At 39.4% G+C, this 12,039-nt stretch overlaps 1 protein-coding gene across 1 annotated transcript in view; it reads right to left on the reverse strand.

The window, feature by feature from the left end:
* The window catches only part of LOC120051851 (regulator of G-protein signaling 3-like), a 70,144-nt gene extending 60,106 nt beyond the window's left edge, over positions 1-10,038 (reverse strand). The window contains exons 1-2 of the mRNA XM_038998740.1: positions 9,891-10,038; positions 4,370-4,451 (exon numbers count right to left, since the gene is read on the reverse strand). Coding sequence (XP_038854668.1) covers positions 4,370-4,451; positions 9,891-9,944 — 136 coding nt within the window. The 5' untranslated portion in view covers positions 9,945-10,038. The remainder of the gene's footprint in view (positions 1-4,369; positions 4,452-9,890) is intronic.
* Between the last annotated feature and the right edge of the window lie 2,001 nt (positions 10,039-12,039).

The following is a 12,039-nucleotide window of genomic DNA, read 5'->3' on the forward strand; positions in this document are numbered from 1 at the left end:
TATTTTACATAGGCCTAGGCTCCGAAGAAATAGACTACAAACTACAAGAGGGCTTAATTGGAAAGTCAAGTTAAAATGAAGAGTATTGTAGAAATTAATTGTTTTTTCCCCATCTGTTGGTGTGCAACACTTGCATAACAAGTTAGCTATATATATATATATATATATATATATATATATATATATATATATATATATATATATTTTAGGTTCGGTGACTTCCTTCTTGGGACATTGCATTTGGGAGTATTTTCTTTTATTGTTATTTTTTTATGAAAACTATTTTCATAATTAATTTGGGGGGCCAAATAATATTGCTGACAGTTGTTTTTTAAATTGGACCTTTATTTAACTAGGCAAGCCAGTTAAGAACAAATACTTATTTACAATGACAGCCAAACCCAGTTGATAGTGGGCCAATTGTACACGACCCTGTGGGACTCCCAATCATGGTTAGATGTGATACAGCCTGGATTCATACCAGTGATGGCTCTTGCACTGAGATGGAGAGCCTTACACCACTGCGCCACTCAGGAGCCATGACCAATATGACCTATATATATTGTCCTGCTAATAGCCCATCCTAGAAACCTTGTTTACAGAATTCACAGCCTGCTACGCTTGTGAAAAACAAAATACCTCCAGCTGTCCATCACTATTGTAAATAAAAACACAGAATATCTAAAAGGGGCTTTTATATAATTATAATGCAGGGTTAATAATAATAATACTTTTTCCCTTCCAGTTGTTAAAGGTTCCAATTGATAGTTTTTTTTTATCAGTATATTTGAGTTTAACCACAATATTTGTTGTATTATTTGTTCTGTCTTTTCTGGTGGATTAAACTGAAATTGCAACCAACTTTCTATGGCTTGTTTAAAAAATAACTATATTTTGGAGATTATTTAGTTTTCAAATAACCGAAAGTGAGCGATTGTAATCTGAATGAAGGGAAAAAGGCCATTCTTGAACATGGGGTGAGACATTCTTACTAATTTGTAAATAAAGACAGTTTGTTATTTAGAATGATTTATTTCTGTTTTTAGAGGGAGAAAAAAACAAAAGCCCACATGCCTATTTTTTGGACAAGGACATCCCGGCCAGCCACACCCTCCCCTAACCCGAATGACGCTGGGCCAATTGTGCGTTGCCTCATGGGTCTCCTTGTGTCGGGCGGCACGGGTATCAAACCAGCATCTGTAGCAACGCAGTTTGCACTGCGGTACAGTGTCTTAGACCACTGCGCCACTCGGGAGGCCCCATCCACATACTTTGTTTAAGTCAAACTATCAAAATACTAAAATACTACTTAAACAGAGACATTCAATGACATCAGCAAGAGATATGCTGGACCCTATATCAGAGGTGTTTTTGGGACCACATCGTGTCGATTGTTCTGCTAATATCCCTTGTGAAAAACAAGTGGTTGAAAACATTAACGAAATTTTGGAGATAATTTTGTTTTCAAATAACCGAAAGTTATTGGCTGTACTAGAGAATTTAAAACATTTTTTGTAAGAATATAGTATATGGGAATGATTTTAAGAATTTTAGCTTAATTACTTTGATATTATTGTGTTTCTATTCCAAGAAAAACAAAACCCTCAGGGTTTCCGTTAGGAAAATATGGCCCTGTACAACGTGACATTTATTTAACTAGGCAAGTCAGTTAAGAACAAATTCTTATTTACAATGACGGCCTACACCGGCCAAACCTGGACGATGCTGGGCCAATTGTGCGCCGCCCTATGGGACTCCCAATCATGGCCGCGACCTTTGAGAACCATGAGGCGACGGTAGGCTTTTGGTTTCTCTCCCTCTAAAAACAGAAATAAATCATTCTAAATAACAAACTGGCTTTCTTTACAAATTAGTAACAATGTCTCACCCCATGTTCAAGAATTGTCTTTTTCCTCACTCACTTTAGGTTATTTAAAAATGAAATCTCTAAAATATTGTTATTTTTAAACAAAGCGATTATTATTATTATTAATTAATTTAGAATTATACAAAAGCCCCTTAGATATTCTCACAGATCAGATTTGCCCTAATGAAAAATGCCCCTCCAAACCTCTAAATCTAATTATTGGCTGTAGGCCTAGAGTAGGCGACATGAGTTTCACTAGTGTTGATTAATGTGTTGTTAAAAGTAGTGTTGGTCTTATTTATTTAAAAAGCATATTGAAGTTAGAAGCAATAGGATATGAAGCAATAACCTACCCGCTGTGGTCAACTATTTCAGCAACGTTTCACGCTGCTCTGAGACAAGCATGGGGACTGGTCTTGATAAATCAATAACATTTTTATTTTCACTGAATCTCCGTTTGGGTATTGGTTAGACTCCAATTAGGGTGTGGAAATGTTATGCTCTTAGTACTGAAGCCTACTCCCGACCGTCACATTGTACAGCGCCATATTTTCCGTTACATCCTAACGGAAACCCTAAGGGTTTCATTTTTCATGTCATGGAATAGAAACACCATAAAATGTATCATATTAATTAAGCTACATTTCTTAAAATCAATCCCGTATAGTGTTCTTACAAAAAATATTTAAATTCTCTAGTACAGCCAATATTGAAGGCTATCAAATGCTTCTCTGGTGGTCAAACTAGCACTAACTAGCATTAATGGTAACAACGGCTGACAATGAAATAACGTGCCATAGAATTCTGCGGCAGCCCGCAAGGTGTGCTGCAGTATGACGCAACTTTTAAAGGAAGAACCACTAACACCCGCCCGCTTAACCCGGAAGCCAGCTGCACCAATGATGTCAGAGAAAACACCATTCAACTGACGACCGGGGTCAACCTGCAGGCACCCGCCCCGCCACAATGAGTCACTAGAGAGCGATGAACCAAGTAAAGCCCCCCTGGCCAAACCCTCCCCTAACCCGGACGACGCTGTGCCAATTGTGCGCCGCCCTATGGGACTCCTGATCATGGCAGGTTGTGATACAGCCTGGGATCGAACCCAGGTCTGTAGTGACGCCTCTAGCACTGCGATGCAGTGCCTTACATGCTGACCACCCCGCTTGCGTCGCAACATAAATTTACACATACATGTTATTCAAACATTGCACCCACACTGCTCGCGAGCATCTGCATTGCCAGGCACTAAAATAGAACTTGGTTGTCTCGCCTCTTCCATCTCCTCATTGGTTTTTAGGAGCATATACCCATGTGGGTGACTGAAAGATGAACTGAGGTCCACACTCCCATCCAGTTGGTGGGGGTAATGCACCTTAAAGTTGATTGCCAACAGCCAGTCCAAAGAAGAAGAAGCCTGAAGGAGGAGAGATTGCTAGAAATTAACTCTGTTTACCCTTTTATCTGTGGATTAATTGTCGGAGTAGAGGACCTTGTGTATTTCAGGTAAAATAACAACAATGTTTATATCCCTGGACAACAGCAAGCAAGTTTAATTGCTTTTCGACCTGTCCCCAAATTAATTTAGTTGGTTCAGAGTTTGTTTTAATATTTCAACCTGCGTGTCCTGATACGCGTCTGATGTGGGTGGACAAAATCAACATGCAGACGCGAGCGGTCTGGTCAGCATGTTAGACCGCTGTGCCACTCGGAGGCCCAGAAGAAGAACAATTCTTACACTATTGTTCTAAATTCAAATCACCCTCTTCTTCTTTATCCTCATTATTCAGTTCATTCAAATTCAATTGTGAAGTCATATGCACAATTATCAGTTTCTATCTGGTTTCCATCATTCTTCAATTGACGTCATTCATTCAGTGAGGAGAGACACATATTAGCGCCTCTGTACCAATGCATTACACTGAACCCAAAAGCATAATCAGCATTCTAACTCCCCCTTGCGGTGACGCAATATACTGTACTATATCATAATGTATCTCAATGCACCGTAGCATAACTTCAAAACTTTAAATTGAGGAACCACTGTAGGAACTAAGGATTGTAGCTTTAAACAAACCATACATGCACAAAGACAACTTTTAACAATTTTTACTGAATATTTTATTTAAAAACACATTTACTTGAAGAACAGTGCAGATGCAAAGTTTGGTAACAGAATGACGGCACAAACTGTCATTCTGTTACCAAACTTTGCATCTGCACTGTTCTTCAAGTAAATGTGTTTTTATGAAATAGTCAGTGGAAAATGTTAAAAGTCGTCCTTATGCATATGTTGTTTTTTTTAAACTTTGCAATCATTGTTTTCGGTTTGATATACATTTTAAACAAAAGAATCTGAGATTCAGCATCATTCTGTAACCGTGGAATTGCCCTGTTATCATGCGACCCTGGAGCAATTAGGGTTAAGTGCCTTGCTCAAACATCCTTACCATAGTGCTGGCAAGAGAGCACAATTAGATCTGGGACCAGGCAACAACTTACCTGGATCGACAGCCTGAACACGCACAGGTGAGTCCGAGCAGATGGTGAAGCCGAAGCCATCTTTACCCCGAAGGATAGTCACCTGCCAGAGCCAAAGAGATCATATTACTTTGAATTCCCATTGAACTTGCTGCCTTCCTACCCATGTAAGAAAGTGGAGCTAGATTAGGGAGCACATTCATAAAGCGTCTCAGAGTAGAACTGCTGATGTAGAATGAGGTCCCTCCTCCATGTAATTGTATTCATACAAATTTAAAAGGAAAAACTGACACTGAATCGTAGAATTAATCAATCACTGTCTAAGTGTACAAACATTGAGAAATAATGCCTTTTTACACTGCATTGTTCTTAGCCTGGGCTGAAATCTCTCTTAACCCAGGGCTAGGAAGGTTGTTAACCCTGGGCTAAGTGCAGTGTGATCGCAGCTATACAGTACAGTATGAGAATCAGTTTCTCATGAAAATCCCAAGGCCAGAAGTAAACATTACAAATGTGACATCTTCCATTGGCTTGGACCCCCTACAGCCACTAATAGCAGCAGCAGCAGTGCAGAGTCCCTTGTAACCAGGTCAGTAAAGAATGAAAAGTTGGGCTCCATGGGAGCTTTCCCAGGACAAAAGCTTTAATGCCACGGCCTCAAGCCGCCAGCGATATTAAAAACACTAAAGAGTGGAGAAGCCAGAGAAACAGCGGAGCACGCTGTTGCTGGGAGATCTGACCAAGGAGACATTTGCTGACAAACATGGGAACTGTTCCGAACATCCTTAAGGGTCGTTCCACGTCATTTCAGATTGTTGTGAAATCATTTCTGTAGTTAAAAGCAGATAAGATTAGCATTCATGCAACATTATTTTCTTTAAATATAATTTGATCTCTAAGCTAATTGATTGCACCCCAATTGCCCATTTCATTTGATAGGATTCATATAATATTCAACAGTACCTGACATCCAATTTGGACTAAACTTTGAGGAATCCAAAGAAATGGTCAAAAGCCACCCATGGACGCCCCACGCCAATCCCAGCCCAACAACAAATCGACAGTATCAGTTCTCTATGTCTGACAAGTAGTATGGAGCTGTGGCTCTGAGTATTGTTTCTTCACCCTATGTAATGCATTCTCAGTGAATTTGGTGATCAGAGAAATTAGTTATTGAAGTTGTTAGGTTTGTCGCATACTACAACCTGATATTACTAGGTTCTGACCACTAGGTGGTGCTGTTCCTGCTATTAGGTGATTTTTTTGTAAAACAATATTCCCCCGCTCAACTTTAAAGGGATATTTCACCCAAATTACACATTGGTGTCCTTACCCTGTAAGCAGTTTATGGACAAAGTATGAAAGCAACCTATGTTTTGGTTTTGTTTACCTGGCCACGGTTTCAAATGCTAACATTTTTGCATTTGTGGCACAAATCCAATGCAATTCAATGGACACTATATTAGCATTTCTATAAGTAACATCATTGAGCTACACAATATATTTGTAGATACTTTAGGATGATTTGGCCATGAAGCGTGAAAATGATAATATTAGGTACCACTGACTTGCATTGGATTTGTGCCACAAATGCTAAAAAGTTAGCATTTGAAACAGTGGACAACAAAACCAAAGCACGGATTGCTGTCATACCTTGTCCATAGACTGCTTACAGGAAACCAATATTTCATTTTGTAATTTGAGTGAACTATACCTTTAACATTAATACCAGGAACAGCACCATCTAGTGGTCAGAACTATTTGTATGGATTCTTCTGGTCTAACTGCAGGGGCAGTCAGTCATTTTTAGAAAAAAGTGTGATTCAAATCGGATGTTAGGTAATATATTTATTGAATATTATATGAATCCTATACATTTAAATGGCCAATTTGGGTGCAATCAATTAGCTTAATTTCTCAGAGATCAAATTATAGTTCAACAAAATAAGGAATGCTAGTCATATTTTTTTAACTGCAGTATTAATTTCTCAACAATCTGAGATGGTGGGGGTCGAAATCCTCTTTCTTGTGGTTTTTGAGGTGGACTGACCTTTAATTTACTAACCACGGCCTGGACTAACAGTAAAGACAGTGACAGTGTTTGAATAGTCCCAATCAAGATGTCTGTCTAGAGGCACCAGTTCAAACAGAAATGGGGAAATAAAGCATCTCAGCTCTGGTTATGTGGACTTAGGTCTACAACACTCGAGCTACTGGCACAGTTATTCTGAAATGATTCAACTAGCATTCCAATGAATTCCTTTAGCTTAGTATGGGTTGGTGCCAAGAAAGCAGTCATTGTTAAGGATGATAAACAGGTTTTCAACACAATGTGTATCACAGATGTTGACTGGCTTTACAGATGTTGGATCTTAACTTGATCACTCTTTTGTCGCAGAGGATTTTCCTGCTGCATCAGGAAATTCAAATGAACTTTGCAAATCACTGAAAAATGGCAGTTTAGTTTCTCTCCATGCAGGGGCAGTCAAGTCATTGGGATCAGGGCTTGCTATCAAAATAATTATCTCCCGATTGTTCAAATGTACAAAAATGTATCTGAAATGCAGACATACACGTCAACAACCATCGTTCTCTATAGATGAATAACCCCAGATAGATATTGGTATGTCTGCATAACCCCACTAGAATATGACATACAAGTGTATCCTAAGATCAAAATTTTGTTCAAACATGGCATGCGGTGGTCTAGGGGTTAGGCCACTGCCTTCAGCGTGCACATATAGGCCTACCAGGTCGGTGTGGGTTTGATTCTGGCCCACACTCTTCTGCACAAAGTACTCAATCCCCTTGATTGACTTTATGTATTTACACATTTCAAATATGGACTGTCCAGGGATATTTTACCCACGATCTTGATAAGAAAGTACCATACCAGACACTTTAGGATTACATAAAATAGGAAACAAATAAAGTATTAACAATAAGCCACACCAACATTAGTTTCCAATCATACAATACCAACCAGAGGGCGAACATATCTTGAAAGACTTTGGTTGCAAACAGGACTAAGGTAATACGGACATCATATTTTAGGGTGACCTATAATGGTTGCAATTGAGATCAGCTGTGCAATGGAATTCAGCACGGTTCGACGAGACGTCAGCTGGCGAGTCATAATCTGGCGATAATCTAGTGCCATCGATGGTTGCAATAGGCCCCATATTTGATTATATTCCAAAAGGCTATATTCTGTAGGCTACACGTTAGCCTATCCACAACCATAAGACCCACAAATAATTATATTATTTTATCAAAATAGTTTAACCTGCACTTTTTGCAATAATCACTGATCTGGCTTTCAAGTCGGTCTATGAAAATGCCCCTTTTGTTACAAATTTAACCAGAACCATGCACATTCACTAATAATGTACATGTAGCAGGCATTATAGAGAATTAGCACAGTTCTCATAAACAATCTCTCAAGCTCACATGCTTGTGAGTAGCTAGCTAAGCTATGTATTTCAAGTTTAGCCAACTTAGATCTACAGTTGAAGTCGGAAGTTTACATACACTTAGGTTGGAGTCATTAAAACTCGTTTTACAACAACTCCACAAAATTCTTGTTAACAAACTAAAGTTTTGGCAAGTCAGTTAGGACATCTACTTTGTGCATGACACAAGTAATTTTCCCAACAATTGTTTACAGACAGATGATTTCACTGTATCACAATTCCAGTGGGTCAGAAGTTTACATACACTAATTTGACTGTGCCTTTAAACAGCTTGGAAAATTCCAGAAAATGATGTAATGGCTTTAGAAGCTTCTGATAGGCTAATTGACATAATTTGAGTCAACTGGCGGTGTACTTGTGGCTGTATTTCAAGGCCTACCTTCAAACTCAGTGCCTCTTTGCTTTACATCATGGGAAAATAAAAAGAAATCAGCCAAGATCTCAGACAAAAAGTAGACCTCCACAAGTCTGGTTCATCCTTGGGAGCAATTTCCAAACGCCTGTACCACGTTCATCTGTACAAACAATAGTACACAAGTATAAACACCATGGGACCACGCAGCCATCATACCGCTCAGGAAGGAGACGTGTTCTGTCTCCTAGAGATTAACGTACTTTGGTGCAAAAAGTGCAAATCAATCCGAGAACAACAGCAAAGGACCTTGTGAAGATGCTGGAGGAAACAGGTACAAAAGTATCTATATCCACAGTAAAACAAGTCCTATATCAACATAACCTGAAAGGCCGCTCAGCAAGGAAGAAGCCACTGCTCCAAAACCGCCATAAAAAAGCCAGACTACAGTTTGCAACTGCACATGGGGAAAAAGATCGTACTTTTTGGAGAAATGTTCTCTGGTCTGATGAAACAGAAATAGAACTGTTTGGCCATAATGACCAGCATTATGTTTGGAGGAAAAAAGTGGAGACTTGCAAGCCGAAGAACACCATCCCAACCGTGAAGCATGGGGGTGGCAGCATCATGTTGTGGGGGTGCTTTGCTGCAGGAGGGACTGGTGCACTTCACAAAATAGATGGCATCATGAGGTAGGAAAGTTATGTGGATATATTGAAGCAATATCTCAAGACATCAGTCAGGAAGTTAAAGCTTGGTCACAAATGGGTCTTCCAAACGGACAATGACCCCAAGCATACTTCCAAAGTTGTGGAAAATGGCTTAACAACCACAAAGTCAAGGTATTGGAGTGGCCATCACAAAGCCCTGACCTCAATCCTATAGAAAATGTGTGGGCAGAACTGAAAAATCGTGTGCGAGCAAGGAGGCCTACAAACCGGACTCAGTTACACCAGCTCTGTCATGAGGAATGGGCCAAAATTTGCCCAACTTATTGTGGGAAGCTTGAGGAAGGCTACCTGAAACATTTGACCCAAGTAAAAAATTAATAAAAGGCAAAGCTACCAAATACTAATTGAGTGTATGTAAACTTCTGACCCACTGGGAATGTGATTAAAGAAATAAAACCTGAAATAATTATCTCTACTATTATTCTGACATTTCACATTCTTAAAATAAAGTGGTGATCCTAACTGACCTAAGACAGGGAATTTTTACTAGGATTAAATGTCAGGAATTGTGGAAAAACTGAGTTTAAATGTATTTGGCTAAGGTGTACATTGGAACTCAGCTGTACAGCTCAGATGAAATCCCTGAAGCTTGAAGTATGAACAACATTTCTCCATCAAGTCTTTACTCTACCGGTTGAACATCCAAACTACAGTACCATCCAGAATATTGACATGACTGAAACTAACTAGAAGCTATCAATACAATCCCCTAGGTACAGATCTCAGATCACCTTCCCCCCAATCCTAACCATAACCATTAGTGGGGAAAATGCCAAGATCAGTGTCTAGGGTCAATTTCCCCCTGCACCTATACAGTATAATGGAAGTGGCAGTCTAATGAGAGCACTGCTAATACAACACTGCTGATGTATTATATTTATTAGTCTCCCAGTGCACACTATCACTGTGTGCAGTGTAATCTGAAGTTCCCCAGTCCTTCTCTACCCCCCAACTGTGTCAGACCTGAAGAAAGTAGTGTGACAAACCTGAGGCAGATTCCGTCCGATGCAGACCCTGCAAAGCCCGTGAATGGTATGCATAGCTTCAGCAGATTAAATTATACATGCGGCAGATAGCATATTATTCAGTAGGATATCAGATAGAGCAAGTGCAATGTGAAGCTGGACCAGTAGCCTGCTTTGCTGGACTCTAATGCTGTGAACCAAGCATTTCCACTCATGGGAACCCAACTCGGCAGAAGAATAGCAGGAAACCACCTTCCAACCCCCAACCTGTGGCCAAGCAGTATGTCTGTGCTTGATAAGCCAACGTGTTTCCTGAACTAAACAGGCACAGTGGTGTCCCTCCACTCTCAGTACATTTACACTAGTCTCATGTGACTCATGTTAACCCACACACAAATTTCCAATAAATTGACTTTGTCACCTTCATAGGAATCAGGGTTTGTGAAAAGATGTGTAAAGTACTTTGAAGTGCCTTCATGGAAGGACTAGGAAGGATGGTTTTACTAGAAAAAAGTGTATTGTACTATCTATTTTATATTTATTTCCAAATATTATCTTTGTGTTGTTTTTATTGTGTTACGATTAAATGACTCAACATAACGTATTTTTTAATTTCCACCACAGAATAACAGTAATGCTTTGGACAGCAGACAATACAACACTTTTTTTTAATCGTAAAGAGATTAAAATATGATTCAAAAAGTGAGGGTTTGTGAATCCCTGATTCTGAGGCGAAGAAAAGGTTATTTGAGTTATTTGTTTGACCAGCTTCCACTGTGGGCTGAAAAGGCCCCTCCCTCTACAGGAGGGAAAACACAGTGTGCTTCCAAAATGGCACCATATTCCCTGTATACTGTAGTGCACTCCTTTTGACCAGAGCTTCATAGTGCTATTCTCATAGGTTCTGGTCAAAAGTGGTGCACTAGGCTACATGGGGAATAGGGTACCATTTCGGACACACCCACAGTACTTGTAAGTGGAATCAAACAGCAGATTTAAAAAAATAAAAAAATAAAAAAAATGCTACTTCCCATCTTTGTCTGTGGGACTAGGAAAAGTAGCGACTGCCAAGCGGACCGGGGGAAGGTGGAGTAAGAGAGTTAGAAGGCAGGACAATGAAGTGCTATTTGAAAGACACCAACATCAATAGCCTACACTTCCCTGTCATTATTTTGCCTTTTTCTATTATCAGCATAAGCACTTATAACTTATTACAGTAAGAGTGGGGGGTGGGGGGAGGTCCACCATTGACATGATTGGTTTGTGGATGTTGTTGTTAGGCCATTCCTTTCCATTAAAACTCTGCTAACGCAAAACCTAATAGCAGAAGTCAAATTTAACATTAAAATGTAAAAAGATGATCTATATGGATAAGGCTATATATACAGTACCAGTCAAAAGTTTGGACACACCTACTCATTCTAGTGTATTTCTTTATTTTTACTATTTTCTACATTGAATAATAATAGTGAAAACATCAAAACTATGAAATAACACATATGGAATCCTTTAGTAACCAAAAAAGTGTTAAACAAATCAATGTATATTTTATATTTGAGATTCTTCAAAGTAGCCACCCTTTGCCTTGATGACAGCTTTGCACACTCCTGGCATTCTCTCAACCAGTTTCATGACGTAGTCACATGGAATTAACAGGTGTGCCTTGTTAAAAGTTAATTTGTGGAATTTCTTTCCTTCTTAATGCGTTTGAGCCAATCAGTTGTGCTGTGACAAGGGGTGGTATACAGAAGATTGCCCTATTTAGTAAAATACCAAGTCCATATTATGGCAAGAACATCTAAAATAAGCAAAGAGAAATGACAGTCCATCATTACTTTAAGACATGAAGGTCAGTCAATCCGGAAAATTTCAAAAACGTTGAAAGTTTCTTCAAGTGCAGTCGCAAAAACCATCAAGCGCTATGATTAAAGTGGCTCTCATGAGGCCCACCACAGGAAAGTAAGATCCAGAGTTACCTCTGATGCAGAGGATTATTAGTGTTACCAGCCTCTGAAATTGCAGCCCAAATAAATGCTTCAGAGTTCAAGTAACAGACACATCTCAAGATAAAATGTGAACATCTCAAGATCAACTGTTCAAAGGAGACTGCGTGAATCTAGCCTTCATGGTTGAATTGCTGCAAAGAAACCAGTACTAAAGGACACCAATA

The sequence above is a fragment of the Salvelinus namaycush genome, chromosome 1 (assembly GCF_016432855.1).
Source record: "Salvelinus namaycush isolate Seneca chromosome 1, SaNama_1.0, whole genome shotgun sequence".
Classification (NCBI taxonomy): Eukaryota; Metazoa; Chordata; class Actinopteri; order Salmoniformes; family Salmonidae; genus Salvelinus; species Salvelinus namaycush.